At 42.2% G+C, this 18,677-nt stretch overlaps 1 protein-coding gene across 1 annotated transcript in view; it reads left to right on the plus strand.

Annotated features, from left to right (window-relative positions):
- The window catches only part of RNF130 (ring finger protein 130), a 349,488-nt gene extending 339,586 nt beyond the window's left edge, over nucleotides 1-9,902 (plus strand). The window contains exon 8 of the mRNA XM_075344373.1: nucleotides 8,914-9,902. Within this exon, the coding sequence (XP_075200488.1) occupies nucleotides 8,914-9,023 (110 nt within the window). The 3' untranslated portion in view covers nucleotides 9,024-9,902. The remainder of the gene's footprint in view (nucleotides 1-8,913) is intronic.
- The last annotated feature ends 8,775 nt before the right edge of the window (nucleotides 9,903-18,677 follow it).

Here is an 18,677-nt window from a genome sequence, read left to right on the forward strand (position 1 = left end):
ACCAGATATTTGCCACCTCATCTGAGAGCAGCATAATGTAGAGACAGAGACCCTGATTCCAGCGATGTCACTTGCTGAGCTGTTTGCTGTCATTTTGATAAAATCAATGTTTTCTCTGTGGCAGATCTAGCAGTTATACAGAGCTCATGAATATACTGGACTACCTGGCAGAAGGCCAAGTATTCCTGTAATGATAATCTACTGCTGATTAATCTTTTTTTTTTTTTATCTAAACTAAACTAGGCAGCCCAGTAAGTGAAACACCGCTGGAATCAGGACCTTATGCTGCTCTCGGATTAGGTGGCAAAAACCTGGTGACAGATTACCTTTAAGGGGCTGTCATGTGAGAGGAAGAAACGTGTCTCTGTGTCAGCTCATGGGTGATTAGGCTATGAATAAACAAAGGTGAGAAGAAGGGGTTAGTCACTTAATACATAGATTGGTTAACGGGCTTAAGCTTTCGCTAAGCTGCAGGTATTGAATTGATATAAAGTATACGGTAGTTAAAGGGAACCTGTCACCAGAATTTTCCTATTAAACTAAAAGAATCCCCTTCTGCAGCTCATGGGCTGCATTCTATAAAGGTTCATTTTGCTACTGGCCCCCCTTTCAGACCTAAATAACTTTATAAAATATTACCTTTTGCTATGGTAATGAGGTTTGTTGGCCCCAGGGGCGGGCTGTATTTTGTCCGTTATCCCCCCTCCTGCCGCTGTTAGCCGCATGTTCCGCAGTGCTCTTGAAGTCTCGCGCATGCGCTGTGGCACTATCGCGGGACTGAGCACTGTTTTCAAATCGCGAGCACCGGTGATGTTATTGCGCAGGTGCGAGATTATGGGTGGGTACTTGGATGACGCTGGTGATGACATTCACATTCATCACCAGCGTCATCCAAGTACCCGATAGTGCCACTGCGCATGCGCGAGACTTCCGGAGCACTGTGGAACATGAGGGCAGCGGCCTCAACTATGTAAATGAACACTGGGGGACGGCGAACAGCGGCAGGAGGGTGGATAACGGACGAAATACAGCCCACCCACCGGGCCAGCAAACCTCATTACCATAGCAAAAGGTAATATTTTATGAAGTTGTTATTTAGGTCTGAAAGGGGGGGCCAGTAGCAAGATGAACCTTTATAGAATGCAGCCCAGGAGCTGCAGAAGGGGATTCTTTTAGTTTAATAGCGAAAATTTTGGTGACAGGTTCCCTTTAAAGTTATGTTGGTTACATTTAATAAAGGCCATGGCCCATTTTTTGTATTTGTCAATCAATGTAGTCTTTTGTTCTTTCCAAGTCATCACTTGCGATTTCTTGATGTCACTTTTCTTTTTGCCTTTTCTATTTTTTTACCTTTTTTGCGACAAATTCTTCAAAATGACAATTCAATGAATTTGATGCAAAGTAAAAAATGTTCTTTATTTTTGTCTATAACCGTCTTTTGCCGCCTTTCAGCACCAAATGTTGCAAATCCTTTAGAAGGTCACATATTTGTTTAAAAATATTTCTGATTGAAAACTGCTAGATATCTCACTCCAGAGAGCGATTGGAGTAAGTTGTACCCAAAAAAACTGCAACATTTAATGTAAAAATTAAACAAAGCAAAATTATCAAGGAAAACTAAAAAACTTACACAACATGAAAAGTGGCAGAAATCTTCGAGTTAAGGGGGCTTTACACGCTACGACATCGCTAATGAGAACTCTTTGGGGTCACGGAATTGGTGACGCACATCCGGCCACATTAGCGATGCCGTTGCGTTTGACACCTATGAGCGGTTTTGCATCGTTGCAAAAACGTGCAAAATCGCTTATCGGTGACATGGGGGTCCATTCTCAAATATCGTTACTGCAGCAGTAACGAGGTTGTTTCTTGTTCCTGCGGCAGCACACATCGCTCCATGTGACACCGCAGGAACGAGGAACCTCTCCTTACCTGCGTCCCAGCCGCTATGCGGAAGGAAGGAGGTGGGCGGGATGTTACGTCCCACTCATCTCCGCCCCTCCGCTTCTATTAGGCATCAGTTCAGTGACGCAGCTGTGACGTCGCTGTGACGCTGAACGAACCGCCCCCTTAGAATGGAGGCGGTTCGCCAGTCACAGCGACGTCACCAGGCAGGTAAGTAGTGTGACGGGTCTAGGCGATGTTGTGCGGCACGGGCAGCGATTTGCCCGTGTCGCACAACAGATGGGGGCGGGTACCCACGCTAGCGATATTGGTACAGATATCGCAGCGTGTAAAGCGGCCTTTAGTCGCACATACTTTAGCAATTTGCCCCTTTTTTGTTGCTTAAGAAATCTGGAGCAACAACCATGATGAATATTGGCCTTCTTACGTTATGTAATACCATGAAGGTGGCCATTTTGTATAACTACCGTACTTTTCGTTTAGACACACCCCAGAGTTACAGAAAAAAAAGGTTAAAAAAAAATTGTGGTCTGTTTTATACTCCAGTTGATGTCTTACCGGGGAGGAGGGGCGGCAGCGGTGGTGGAGTGGGGTCACAGGAGGGAGGGGCTTTGCTGGAGTACGGCGATGCTGCGGCCGGTGCAGAGGGAGTCCCAGATGCTCACTGAGGGCAGTGGGCACTGTTCTGTGCTGGTGGTCACTGCGGATGGTGAGGCACAGGCCAATCTGAAGATGTCGGTGGTGCGGGCATCAAAGAAATGGCGGCCGGAGTCGGCGCGTGTGCAGGTGGAGTCATTGAGCCGAGATCTCATCTGCGCACGCGCCACCTCCAGGTGCCATTTTCCTTAAATCCGCTGCTGGGACATGAAATGGGCCATATGCAGTGAAGCTCCATCTGTGCAGATGCCGAATCTGGGCGCCATTATGTGAAGCCCTCACCGTCAACGTCTTCAGAATGGCCCGTGTCTAAACGCCCGCCGCACAGCATTGGCCCTGCCTCCTGTGACCCCTCTTCACCACCCCCCGGTAAGCTACATTTGGATTTTAAGACGCACTCCTCATTTTCCTTCCAAATTTCTGAGAGGAAAAGTCAGTCTTATAATCCGAAAAATACGGTATATGAGTAATCAACCATCCAGTTAATCTGAATGTAGCTTGCAGATACAGAATTCATGCCGTATACTATGAAAGCAATCCCAATGAGAAGTATGGAAGTGATTTTAAGTCACAGAAACATTTGGAACAAAACTGCCGCATGTGAATATGTCCTAACTGCACGAGAGCCTGTTTACATCTGTATTGTGATTTCTATTATCAGTGAAAACCACAACGCAAATCTGTCTTAAAATGGACACCACTCACATAAGAGAATTTCTCAGGTTCAAACAAGGTGAATGGTTTTGAGACAAAAATGATATGATTATAGCCTCATCCTGATTTAGGGATTTGTTCATTATATATCAGTTTCTATGAAATATAAGCAGAGCACAGAATGGTTGCTATGAGCAACGAGGCCTGTTTTTCCTGTCAGCTTTGATATATTAGGCCTACTAGGCCCGAGCTGCCAGAGTCCTGTAGAATAAAGTGGAGTCAAATTCACTATTCTGGGTAAACAGGAACCCGTGTAATGTGAGAGCCAAGAGGAAAAAATGGAGTCTGTACATAGACGACACCTAGTGTTAGAAAAGCAGCATTAGATCTTCAATGTACAAATTGAATAAGTTCACCAAATACACATTTATTAACATAATTGCAGTACTTTTATCAATGTTAATAGGGTTTTTAATAGTGAATGAGTATAAAGATATAACTTTTTCTATAATAATCAAATTTTAGTGGTGAAAAAATTATATATATATGTGTATGTATATATATAATATATAATATATACACACATATATATATATATATATATATATATATATATATATATATATATATATATATAATATATATTATATATATATATATATATATACACACATATATATATATATATATTTATAGATAGAGATGCATATATATATATATATTTATAGATAGAGATGCATATATATATATATATATATATTTACTGGAGGAGTAATAGCTTTAGTTATGTTGTATATACATTATCAGAGTTGCCTACTTTTACTCAATGGCTTCAGATCTGATTCACATGTGGTGTTATACGGGGATCATGGCACCAGGGGGGCCAGCTCTGCCCAGGCTTCAGTTTGTAACTTGCCCGTACGTAGATGGGGGATTTGTGCACCGCTCAGGAGCCTTGCCAGCTCTATACAGTGCAGATGTTGGCTTTGTTAGGCTGCTTTCACACATCCAGTTTTAATCCGGCGATCCGGTGCCAGATCCGTTTTATTCCCCATTGACTTTTATTATCGTTGGATTGTGACGGATGGCCTTGCGTTGCATGCGGCGTCCGCCGGATCCAGTGAAATTTCTTCGTCCGGCTGCCAGAAAGGATGCAGCATGCAGCGTTTTTTGTCTCCGGCAAAAAAATGGACCATGCCGAATCCGGCATGATGTGTAATTAAAGCCTATGGGCGCCGGATCCGTCGTCATCCGGCATATAACGGAACCCAACGACGGATCAGTTTTTTTTTTAACTGCGCAAGCTCAATATCCCAACGGATCCGTCAAAAAACGGAAGGACCGTATGGAAAAAACTGATGCGACGGATCAGTTTTTTCACCAGATTCGTCGCATCAGTTTTTTCGCCAGATTGTGCCTGACGGCAAAAACCAGATGTGTGAAACCAGCCTAATAGGCTGTGTGCCCATGCTGCCTTTTTGCTTCTTTTTTTCATGGGTTTTTTTCTGCAATCAATACTGCAAGGAAAAACGCATCCCAGCAAAGTCTGAGAATCCTGAATTGCTGTGCACATGTAGCAAATATTTTCCTTGCAGACTTTGGTGCAAATAAAATCTGCAGTATGTCAATTCTTCATTTTTCCTGTGTCTGATCACTGATATAATCCATTGCAATGCTCGATCACTGCAGTGTATTATATCTCTCAGTTATGGACTCTCCAAGATTAGATACTGTATATTTAAGAGAATTTTGCAAAAAAAACCCTAAACCTATAATATATCCTGCATGAGAATGAAACACACCAGAGGTATAACACTTGGGATTGTTGCCTGGTGGGTGACCTGTACCATAAACCATGCATGATGGCTGTGGATCCATTGTTACGCCTCAAAAGTACAGGTGTATAAACTACATCATATAATGCAATGTAAAATTGCCATAGGCTATAAAAGGCTATTTTTTTTCTATTTAGTGGTGTAAATAAATATTTACACATTCTGATATTCTTACTTTTTTCATTTATCTGGTTTTAACTCACAATGTAAAAGTTCTTGTACAAAGACAAGTTGTAATTGATTTCTGGATTTGCACTTTCGTTGTTTGCTCTCTGGTTCTGCTGTTTGTTTTCTAAGCAGAAAACTAATACTGTAAATGGATATATGTACTTATGCAAATGCTGCTCTGGCATTTTGCTGTGCTGAGCAGTACGGCTTCTTTAGATGGCTCGCAACAATATCGGAATGCTAATAGCAAAACAGAGTAGTTCAGTTGAGTCAAAGTGTAGCTAAATGTTTGAATGTATTTTATATATGTCGTAGCCCCTTAAACATGGTATAGATCAGCGTCCTGAGACCCCTTCAAGTTGCGCAAAAGGCTACAGAAGCATTTAAAGTCTCCTCACCACTGACATGCTGGAATGAAGTGTCAGTCTCCGCAAGGAGAAGAACTTCCCTTTTAGACCCCATTATAGCCTGTCATACAGCCAGATCAGATCTCATACTTTGCACTGATGAGGGGCAATCACCCCGAAACACCAGGTCTGCAAATTGAGGTACTGATCTGGCACAAATCCTAAGTCAAATGACGAGTCGTTAAAGGGTCACTTTTGAGTTTTAGGATTGCTACCCTCCCCTCCAATAGGTGGCACTAGAGTTAAGGGTGCTTTACACGCTGCGACATCGCTAGCGATGTCGTGCGCGATAGCACCTGCCCCCGTCATTCGTGCGACATTTGGTAATCACTGCCGTAACAAGCATTATCGCTACGGTAGCGTCACACGCACATACCTTTTCAGCGACGACGCTGTGACCACCGAACAATCCCTCCTTCAAGGGGGAGGTGCGTTCGGCATCATAGCGACGTCACTGCGGTGTCACTAAGCGGCCGCCCAATAGCAGAGGAGGGGCGGAGATGAGCGGCCAGAACATGCCGCCCACCTCCTTCCTTCCTCATTGCCGGTGGACACAGGTAAGGAGATGTTCGTCGTTCCTGCGGCGTCACACATAGCGATGTGTGATGCCGCAGGAACGATGAACAACCAGTGGCATGCACCACCAACGATATTATGAAAAGGAGCGACGTGTCAACGATCAACGATTTTTGACGCTTTTGTGATCGTTGATCGTCGCTCCTTGGTGTCACACGCTGCAATGTCGCTAACGGCGCCAGATGTGCGTCACTAACGACGTGACCCTGACAATATATCGTTAGCGATGTCGCAGCGTGTAAAGCACCCTTTAGTCGTCTTCCTCCCCGAAGAGGCATCCGGCCTGAGAGCACGCACTGCAGTACACAGGTCCATAGACTTTCCTACTGCCCTCCGTTTTGTATTAATTCGTGCATGAGGTGCGCACTTCTGCATAGTATTTAGGATCTGTTGCCTTTTTTTAAATTTTGGTAAAAATTTAGTGTACACTGATTTTGCTCTTCATGCTCAGGATGTGATGGCTGAGGCAATGGCAGACATACGATTGGTGCAACCTGTGCAGCCATACAGGGGCCTAGGAGATAAGGGGACGGGACCACCCCTATCTCCAAACCAGATGGAATTGTGCATTATGATGAGGTATTAAACCGCAAAGAGCCCATATACTGTGCTTGCACAGGGCCCTTTTCGGTCTGTGTCCACCAGTGTGCTGAGATACAGTATTGAGTACTTCTACATCAAGCTCAGAGAGGTTTTTCCACAGTGTTGGAAATTTCCCTGAGCTGACCTTACTTTCACACTTAGACAATGGTAAGTATAACGGTATGTTCACATGAAGCATTTTTGCTGCATTTTTTCATGCAAATAGGAAGCTGCGTTTTACAGTACCAGCAAACGTTATGAGATTTCTGAAATCTCTTGCACACACAGGTTATTTTCCTGACTATGTTTGAGCAAATTAATTCTTTCAGCGTCTTTGCACCCATAAAAACCAATGAGAGCAAAAAAAAAAAGGCAACAAAAAGGTTTTGCTGCGTTTTTGGTGAATAAAATAAACTTTATTAGACATATACTGTGGATAAAACACACACGTAATCCGCACCAAAATAACGCTGCAAAAACGCAGCAAAACCAGTGTTTGCAGCTTTTTATTGCCAATAGAGCAGGTTCAAGCTGCAGAAAAAAAAATGAGCTTTTTTCCACACTTACCAATGGTCCACAGCGAAAAATCTTCACTTTAGCCACGTCTGGTCTAGATGCATGTATCATCATATATTCAACAGTAATAGATACCAAAAATCTCTGTGATCTAGATTTCAGTACACATGATGCCATAGATGGGTAACTTCTCATATTCTCAATTGTTTATTTTTACGATTGCTAAGGAGGAGCTTGCAATCTCCCCCGATTTCCACTTAAAGGGAATCTGTCACCAGATTTGTCCCCAATAAGATGTGGCCACCACCAGTGAGCCCTTATATACAGCATTCTAGAATACAGGATAAAAAAATCCAGCATTCTTAAAATATCAAACTTTTATTCAAAAATGCATATTAAAATAGTCCATGACAGGGTCAAACATGCCCAAAAAAGAGTACGCGTTTCTAACAACAATCAAGTTCTTAATCTGTCTCTAACCCTTCTGAGAAAATGGACTCATTAAAAAGGGGCTGAGACCCGGACATGAGATCTCATGTCCGGGTCTCAGCCCCTTTTTAATGAGTCCATTTTCTCAGAAGGGTCAGAGACAGATTAAGAACTTGTGTGGTGTTCGAAACGCGTCCTCTTTTTTGGGCATGTTTGACCCTGTCATGGACTATTTTAATATGCATTTTTGAATAAAAGTTTGATATTTTAAGAAAGAGAGATTTCGTGGACTAGATTGCTGGATTTTTTTATCCTGTTATATAAAGCCTTGCCACCTTCCTTCCTTGCACGGTCCTGGATAAGCAGTCTCCTTGGGAGCAGGTGAGCCGGACAAAATCTATGTTTTTGTTTATAAGCATTCTAGAATACAGTATATAAAAACCCAGGTCACTCTGTATAATGTAAAAAAGACCTATATTCTCACCAGTGGAGTAGGCGAGTCCGATGGGCATCTCTGCTCTCAGTCCGGCGCCTCCTCTCTTCCTTCCATCGTTGTCCTTCTTCTCAGCTCCATGGGGATGACGCGTCCTACATCATCCACAAAGAGGCCTCCATTGTTCTCCTGCGCATGCGCTCTTTGATCTGCCCTGCTGATGGCAGCGACAAAGAATTGTAATGCGCAGGCGTAGGGAAAGGTCAAAGACCGAGTACTTTGATCTGTCAGCACAGGAGCACAATGTAGGCCTCTGTGTGGATGACGTAGGACTAGTCATCCACATGGACCAGGGAAGGAGGATGGCATCACTGCACAAGATAGAGGCGGCGCCAGATCCGAGACCAGAGACACTCATTGGACCCGACCGCCCCGCAGGTAAGTATAATAAAGGTGTTTCTTATGTTATACAGAGCGGCCTGGGCTCTTATATACAGTATTCTGGAATGCTGTATATAAGGGCTTAATGGTGGTGGCTGCAACTTATAAGGAAAAATTCTGGTGACAGGTTCCCTTTGATCATTTGATATTCACACATATCTGTAACCATATTATCCTAAAGTCTTCTTTTTAGAATAATGTTCCATTTTCCACTATAAATGTTCTTCTTTTACAGTATATAATGTTATATAACTCTGCAGTTGACAGAATGTAACAAAATTAATCAAATGTATTTCTCATTTTTCTCCAGGTGGTCTCTTTTTTCACCGAAACTCCCTCTCACCACGAAGCTTGGGTTACGAAACGGAGCTGTCCACCATTGAGCCATCTCTCGACATCTACGACGAAAACAAGACATGAGCAGTTTCCATTCATCAGACTGATGCCCCTCTACCTCTTCTTCTACTCCGTGACTCCCTATCCATCCACCCCATTGTACGTTAACAACTTGTGCTGCCCATTTTGTGTTGTGTCTAAAGTGAAGAACCGAAAAACGAAGCACAGTAACCCATACCTCCCAAACAAACCAGTGGCAGCAACAACATTGGGTCTCTTGCTAATATGGTGCGTGATGAAGCACAAAGTAAAGGAGACAGACTGTTATGTTCCCACTTTTACATGTTCTGCCTACTTATCAGTATAAGTTTGAACTACCTTGGAACAATACTTTTTCTTTGTCACAATATTCAAGAAACTAATGACTTTGTGCCGCCAACAGACAATGATCGAGTGCATTTCTGGTTTCTTCATTGTCAATGGGAAAAAAAACAAAAACATTTCTACAGCTATTTTTCTGCTGCTCAAGGGCTGATCCTCAATTGCCTTTGGATTGTTTCTGAATGGTGAGAACAGAGAAATTCTCAATGCTTGCTCCTGGTCACAATCTTGTTTTCCCATCTTGGTGGTACGGTGGTTGTAGCCATTCATTGGACATGAGAGGTGTAGGGGCAGGGGTCTTAATATTTACTGGGTTCATAAATATGCTTCTCTGGTTGTTTCTTTAGTGGCAAGCATTCTAAACACCAGATCAAAGAATTCAAGGAAAAAAGTAACAGCTCCAGCTTCAAAATCAATGTAGATGAAGCCACCAAAAATGTATGCGGTGGCCATCACAACCTTCTGTAGATGTTTGTTTTGCTTACGGCAATGTGTTTCAACGTTGACTTAGAGTGAACAAATTATCTGTTAGAATCTCATGAGCCGAAACATTGTACAATAAAGACTGTTGAATAAACCAGAGACTGTTGAGTTGGACACTTTTGCTTGGAGTGTGAATAGTAGACCTGTAGTGATGACCACTCTGTATAGGCTTTTGACCTGTTGCTTAGGTCAGTAAATCACACGCTTCAGGTTCCTGCTCTAACTTACTAACCAGTAATTCAGTTGTTCATATTAAAAAACTTAATGGTCAGAATAAAAACAAAAATTCAAAACAAAAGCAAAATATTCAGCTCCATCCTGTTATTCTTCTTTATTTTCAATTTGGCTTCACCATTTTGGTAATGGTTAGAGAATACACTGAGCATAAGGGGCACCCAATGATCTCCACATAAATACTGAGCAACATCCAAGTGCACCTCAATAAATTAGAATATCATCAAAAAGTTAATCTATTTCAGCAATTCAATACAAAAAGTGGGGACCACGGGGAAGACCATTCTCCTTGCGGAGACCTGACAAACCAGTCTGGCTGTTAGTGAGAGGACTTATATCTCCATCCTCAGAGGGGCATTACAGCTATAAGTCTCCTCACTGACAGCCAGACTGGTTTGTCAGGTCTTCGTAAGGAGAATAGTCATCCCCACTATAGCTTCTCATAAGCCAGATCAGATCTCATACTTTGCACTGACGAGGGGCAATCATTATCATTTCTCAGACTACAAAGTTAGGAGCATCAGGCCTACACACCCCTTGTGATGGACACCTCACTGTCTATCTACATTGTCTATAGAGTTTGGTGTGGGTGGGGAAGCTCACTCAGCTCTGCTAAATGACTAAATCTAAAAATTGTGATTTTGTCAAAATGGCTGCAGACATTAATCTAAGTGATACATCATTGAATTCAGAATCTCTTTGTCGACATCAAGCTTCTCTCAGATGAGGTAGCAAAAACAAACTGACCGATTCCCTTTAAGTGATGCATCGATGGATTTGGAGTCTCTTTTCTCGTATTGCATGCTTCTCTCAGGTTAGGAAGCATAAACCTGGTGACATTTGCTTTAACTCCAACTTAACTCCAACTTTGACCAGTTTGTTTTTAGGGTTTATATTCTGTGCTGATTTAATTCATGATGTTTATCAAAGCTTCATTTTTTTTAAAACGGGGGATCATCTGTGCTTGTGCAGATCAGGAGCACAGGCCTATTGTGCTGATAGACATGTCATATCACATGCCTCTAAAGGGGGCTTTACACGCTACGACATCGCTAATGCGAACTCTTTGGGGTCACGGAATTGGTGACGCACATCCGGCCGCATTAGCGATGCCGTTGCGTGTGACACCGATGAGCGATTTTGCATCGTTGCAAAAACGTGCAAAATCGCTCATCGGTGACATGGGGGTCCATTCTCAAAAATCGTTACTGCAGCAGTAACTAGGTTGTTCCTCGTTCCTGCGGCAGCACACATCGCTATGTGTGACACCGCAGGAACGAGGAACCTCTCCTTACCTGCCTCCCGGCCGCTATGCGGAAGGAAGGAGGTGGGCGGGATTTTATGTCCCGCTCAGCTCCACCCCTCCGCTGCTATTAGGCGGCCGCTCAGTGATGTCGCTGTGACGCCGCACGGACCGCCCCCTTAGAAAGGAGACGGTTTACCGGTTACAGCAACGTCGCCGGGCAGGTAATTATGTGTGACGGGTCTGGGCGATGTTGTGCGGCACGGGCAGCGATTTGCTCGTGTCGCACAACAGATGGGGCCAGGTACGCACACTAGTGATATCGGGACCGATATCGCAGTGTGTAAAGCGGCCTTTAGTGACCATTTTTAGTTCACAGAGTGTTGTCTGGACTGAAATTGTGGAGTGTGCTTTCAGGAAACACCAAAGTGGCTCACAACTTATTATTGATGTACAATATATTACAAAAGTGAATTCACACCTCAGTTTTGTGAATATTTTACATATTTTCATGGGACAACAGTGAAGATATAACACTTTGATGCAACGTAATGTAGTCAGTGTACAGCTTGTATAACAGTGTAAATGTGGTGTGCCCTGTAAATAACAACACACAGCCATTAATGTTAAAAACCTCGGCAATAAGTGACTAAACTCCGAGATGAAAATGGCCAAAGTGTCAATATTTTTTGTGGCCACCTTTTTTTTCAGGTACTGCCTTACCACTCTTAGGCATGGAGTTCACTAGAGCTTCACAGGAGTTGCTAGATCCTCTTCCACTTCTCCATGATGACATCACGGAGCTGGTGGATTTTAGAGCCCAATATCCGAAGGGAGGGGATCATGCTGTGCTTCAGTATGTCACAGTACATGTTGGCATTAATGTCAATATTCTGTAGCTCCCCACAACTGCAGCACTCATGCAGCCCCAAACCATGACACTCTAACCACCATGTTTGATTGTAGGCACGACACACTTGTCTTTATCCTCCTCAGCTTGTTGCTGCCACACACGCTTGACACCATCTGAACCAAGTTATCTTGGGCTCATCAGACTACAGGACATGGATTGATTAATCCATGTCCTTAGTCTGCTTGTCTCCTGCAAACTGTTTGCAGGGTTTACTGTGCATCATCTTTTGAAGAGGCTTCCTTCTGAGACAACAGCTGTGCAGGCCAATTTGATGCAGTGTGCGGTGTAGGGTCTGAGTACTGACAGGCGGACCCCCCACCTCTGTAACCTCTGCAACAATGCTGGCAGCACTTAAACATCTATTTTGAAAAAACAACAAAACCACACAGTATAGGGCCACAAAATATCAATTTTATTAAGTATTTTTTAAAATCACATAAAAACAAGGTGCCAACAGTTATAGGGGAGGACAGAGGAAATATAACCATATATACATATAAATTATGCCCATGAATATAAGTATAAATATAAATATATGTATATTTAGGATAGAAAGAGTCCAATGAACACATCCAGAATCAATAGATATTTAACATTGCATAGTGATAATACAATAATCTGGATAAATAAACAGAGCCGTTCTATCCCAAATAACCAGGAACAAAGTGCACTTAGCAGGCTCCAGCATCAGTAGACCAGCAAGAGAAGCTTAAATACCGGCTACATGAGGTTCAAGTGAAGGCAAATAAGCCATATAGGCAAATCACTAATAGATTATGCACGAGTGCAAATAAGGCAGGAAACTGCCGATTAGAGCGAGCAGGCAGATTGTAAATCCAGGCGCAATAAAGATAAGGGTAACAGGCTTATGAGTAGCAGCTTTTACCTCTGTCAAACACCCACGCTTCCAACGTACGTTTCGTAAGAACTTCTTCAGGGAGCGTGTGTTGGGAGGGTGAGGGGAAGTATTTATACACATCAATGGCCAGTAAACAGCTGAGCGCCAATCAGCTGACATATCGGGTAAGTCGTATTGCGGCGCATAAATCCTCCACAGGTACCGTAATAAGGGGAAGAGAAGATAGCGGACAACGGAGACAAAGCGTCGGCTGCCGTCATAGAGACGGCGCCTGCGCTCCGGCCCCTGTAGCCGCCAACCTGTCATTCCACGGCCGTGCTTAGGAATATGTGCACAAACTCCCAGGTTAAGTATATAAAAGTACAATATATTCGATCATGTTGCCACAGTAAGTAAATAAGTTTATAAAAGAAATAATAATAGTTGTGCATAAAGCAGAAAATGTACATGAAAGTAAATGAGCATAGAGCAGTGTAAAACTAAATATATAGGGTATATGCAGAGCGATACAAGGTACAGCCCTGCAAATATACCTATGTGTATAGTGATAATTCTGATGAAAATCTGATGATACTGATTTTCATCAGAATTATCACTATACACATAGGTATATTTGCAGGGCTGTACCTTGTATCGCTCTGCATATACCCTATGTATTTAGTTTTACACTGCTCTATGCTCATTTACTTTAATGTACATTTTCTGCTTTATGCACAACTATTATTATTTCTTTTATAAACTTATTTACTTACTGTGGCAACATGATCGAATATATTGTACTTTTATATACTTAACCTGGGAGTTTGTGCGCATATTCCTAAGCACGGCCGTGGAATGACAGGTCGGCGGCTACAGGGGCCGGAGCGCAGGCGCCGTCTCTATGACGGCAGCCGACGCTTTGTCTCCGTTGTCCGCTATCTTCTCTTCCCCTTATTACGGTACCTGTGGAGGATTTATGCACCGCAAAACGACTTACCCGATATGTCAGCTGATTGGCGCTCAGCTGTTTACTGGCCATTGATGTGTATAAATACTTTCCCTCACCCTCCCAACACACGCTCCCTGAAGAAATTCTTACGAAACGTACGTTGGAAGCGTGGGTGTTTGACAGAGGTAAAAGCTGCTACTCATAAGCCTGTTACCCTTATCTTTATTCCGCCTGGATTTACAATCTGCCTGCTCGCTCTAATCGGCAGTTTCCTGCCTTATTTGCACTCGTGCATAATCTATTAGTGATTTGCCTATATGGCTTATTTGCCTTCTCTTGAACCTCATGTAGCCGGTATTTAAGCTTCTCTTGCTGGTCTACTGATGCTGGAGCCTGCTAAGTGCACTTTGTTCCTGGTTATTTGGGATAGAACGGCTCTGTTTATTTATCCAGATTATTGTATTATCACTATGCAACGTTAAATATCTATTGATTCTGGATGTGTTCATTGGACTCTTTCTATCCTAAATATACATATATTTATATTTATACTTATATTCATGTGCATAATTTATATGTATATATGGTTATATTTCCTCTGTCCTCCCCTATAACTGTTGGCACCTTGTTTTTATGTGATTTTAAAAAATATTAAAAAATACTTAATAAAATTGATATTTTGTGGCCCTATACTGTGTGGTTTTGTTGTTTATGCATTTATAGTTTTTGGCCAATATTGATGTATGTTAAAAGGTATTTTGTGCTTATCTATTTTGAAAAGACAACTTCTGGATATGACACTGATCACATGCACACAACTTCTTTGGTCGACCGTGGCAAGACCTGTTCTGAGTGGAACCTGTCTTGTTAAACCGCTGTATGGTCTTGGCCACCGTGCTGCAGCTCAGATTCAGAGTGCTGGCAATCTTCTTATAGCCAACGCTATCTTTTCTACCAGCAACAATTCTTTTTTTCACATCCAGAGAATTCTTTGCCATGAGGAGCCATGTTCACGTTCCAGTGACCAGTATGAGAGAGTGTGTGAGAGATAACACACCTGTTCCCCATTCACACTTCAGACATTGTAAGTAACATGACACTGGGAAGAGAACATGGCTAATTGGGCAGGATTTGGCTATTTTCACTTAGGGGTTTACTCACTTTTGTTGCCAGTTGTTTTGAGATTGGCTGTGTTGAGTTATTTAGAGGACACCAAATTTCCCCTGTTATACAAGCTGCACACTGACTACTGTACATTGTATAAGTGTCAGATCTTCTGTGTTGTCCCATGAAAATATCTCAAAATATTTACAATGTGACGCGTGTACTCAGTTTTGCTATATACTATACGATATTCACTTTTCTAACACAGTTATAGCCCCTTTATGTAAAAAAAAAAAAAGAAATTACAGTGGTTCCGTGATCTCCATCCCTGGTTTTGTAATACAGCTCATACTTTGTCCTTTTTATTTTAAGTGGATTTCCTGAGTACCCCGACAGTTCTTAGTTCACCTCTGGTTGACATGATCTCACCATCTATCAGATCTCATAGCTGTAGGGCATTCATCTGTTCTGCCCTGGTTAGAAATTAATGGTCCCAGTATAAGTAACCATTAAATACCGTAGAAATTCACACAATTACCTGGTTTCTTTGCGTTTCTTGAAAAGAGGACATTTTCACAGTTCCGCGTATCAGCATGACTGGTGACTGCTGTGAAAAAGATACAGGTTTGGATAATTGCAGGACTGGGATTTTTAGCGGTAAAATGCTTACCTTAAATTATCAGGAGAATGACTTATAATTCACAGCTTAACTCTCCGTAACCCAGACATGTATCGGTGTGAGGTGGTAAAGTACCTCTTGGGTAAAGATGTCTGCTGCAATTCTCGCCTTTTGTCGTTTTCTTCTACTTATTTTCATAAGGATATTGTAGCATTACATTAGTCATATTTTTACTGTATGTCTTTCATTTCAATTTACAAGTTTTTTTGTTCCACATTTTTACCAATTTTTAGAAGTGTGGGTAGTGTTAGGGCATGTGCCCACGATCAAGACTCACTGCATTCTGGACGCAGCGGGTCTTGACTTGTGGATCTGCGAGTCTCCTCCACAGGAGAATGCAGGAGATCATAGATGCTCGTACCCACAATCGGGGTTCAGTGCGCTGCGGTCTCTCGCTGTGTTCTCCCTACGAGGACGCATGAGAATCCGCAGCAAACAATTGACATGCTGCGGTCTGGAAAGACTCACCGCAGGTCAGTGTTTGCTGCGGAAAAAACGAGCACAGTGGGCACAGGATTTCTCGAAATCCATCCACTGTGCTTGTACTGTACGACGCAGCATTTTGGACGCAGCTGAAGCATGCTACATCCAAAACGCTGCAAACACTGATCATGGTAACAGCACAGCAAAAAAAAAAAGAAAGTTGAGCACTACTAACTACATTGAGAGTACTACCAGCAGCATAAAATTACCAACTGGAATGAAGAGCTGGGACATGAAAAAAGTAGGGGGTGCCAATAACAAGAGCCAGAAAGGTGCAGTCCACCAAATCTTAGAAGGAAGGGAGGCACTCACCCAAAATAAAATGCAATGTCCTTTATTTCATGTAGATATACGAGGGTAGGGAGTGGACGACGGCTGCCGTTTCACACTTAAAATAGCGCTTCTATGGGTCGACCCGTAGAAGCGCTATTCTAGGCGCGAAACTGCAGCCTTCGTCCTCGCTTCCCACATCCTTTCCCTACCCTCGTACATCTAGATGAAATAAAGGATATTGCATTTTATTTTGGGTGAGTGCCTCTGTTCCTTCTAGGATTTGGTGAAACACTGATCGTGTGCACGCACCCTTTATAGTACCAGCCAAAGGTTTGGACACACCTGTTCATGCAAAGGTTTTCGTTATTCTTATTAGAATGTTCAAATTTCAGACTGGAGGCAGCAAAGCCACGAAAGAATACATATGGAAACCAGCACTAAACAAACACGTGTGGGGATAACTACTGGGCTTGCTTGTAATGATACTGCCACAGATGAGAGCTGAACATTGTCAGTTTATCACACTCCGGTCTGCTGTGCTCCAGCACATCATCACACTGAAGGGAGGAGAGAAGACTGATTGTCAATGCATGTCTCACATCGAGCCTGAGCTAAGCTATTGCAGCAGGGTGCGTGTTGTATTTTCTCCAGTGTATTGCTGCCGGCTTATGATTGGTTAGAGTTGGAAAGAGGATGAAGAAGTACACACCCCCTGTGAAGTCTCTCTAGTACTGCCCATTTGCACTTAAAAAAAATTAACTGTTTAGGTGAAAAAGACTTTGATCTCTAATATATCTGAAATGGAGAGGTGAAATGAAAAAAAAAAAGTTTTATTCTGCTCTGCCGCACAGATTACATCATGTGTTCAGTTCAATATGAAAAATTTAATTTGGTGGCAAGTCCTTTTTTAAAACAAAGCTTGTACATAATCTGTTCCTATAATTTCATCCTTTTATTTTTTCTTTGATTTTATAGATTAGTTAGTGTTAGATAATTATCTATTTTATTTTGTTTTGTCTTGGGGGATTCCACATTGTATTCCTTTTTGTGCTTAAATCAAAAGCCATGGTAAACAAATTGCACTATACATTGTGCTAACATTTGGTTCACAACTTGGTGTCCACAGGCAATCATTTCTGATTAGTTTTATTACTTACTGGACAGATACAGTTGAAACCAGAAGTTTACATACAGTATCTAAAAAGACACATCTGCATGTTCTTCTCACTATTTGACATGGAATCAGAATACACTTTCCCTGTTTTAGGGTAATTAGGAACCAAAATTATTTATATTTGCCAAATGCCAGAATAACGAGAGAATGTTTTAAGGCATTTTTATTATTTTCTACAAAGTCCAAAGTTTACATATACTAGCAGTAATATGTCTTTAAACAACATGAGACAGCCCATATGATGATGGCTTCTGATTGGTTTATTGGCAATATCTGAGTTAATTAGAGACACACCTGTGGATGTATTTTAATGCACACCTGAAACACACTGCTTCTTTGTGTAGCATCATGGGAAAGTCAAAAGAAAACAGCCAAAGATTTCAGGAAGAGAATTTTAGACTTCCACAAGTCTCGCTCATCCTTGGGTACAATGTCCAGATACCTGCAGGTGCCTCGTTCATCTGTACAAACAATTATACGCAAGTACAAACAATATGGGAATATCCAGCCATCATACCGCTCATGAATGAGATGGGTTCTGTGTACCAAAGATGAAAGTGCTTTGGTCAAAAGTGCATATCAACCCAAGAACAAAAGCAAAAGACCTTGTGAAGGTGCTGGCGGAAGCTGGTAAGATTGTGTCAACCACAGTGAAAAGAGTGCTGTATCAATATGGGCTGAGAGGCCACTCTGCCAGGAAGAAGCCATCACTCCAAAAGAAAAAAAAAAAAGCCAGATTAATGTTTGCAAATTCACACAGGAACAAAAATCTTAATTTTTGGAGACCTATCCTGTGGTCTGATGAAACTAAAATTTAACTGTTTAGCCATAATGACCATAGTAACGTTTGGAAGTAAAAGGGAAAAGCTTTGAAGCCTAAGAACACCATCTCAACTGTGAAACATGTGGGTGGCAGCATCATGTTCTGGGGTTGTTTTTCTGCAGGAGGGACTGGTGCACTTCACAAAATATTGGGCATCATGA

The sequence above is a fragment of the Anomaloglossus baeobatrachus genome, chromosome 4, assembly GCF_048569485.1.
Source record: "Anomaloglossus baeobatrachus isolate aAnoBae1 chromosome 4, aAnoBae1.hap1, whole genome shotgun sequence".
NCBI classification, from domain to species: Eukaryota; Metazoa; Chordata; class Amphibia; order Anura; family Aromobatidae; genus Anomaloglossus; species Anomaloglossus baeobatrachus.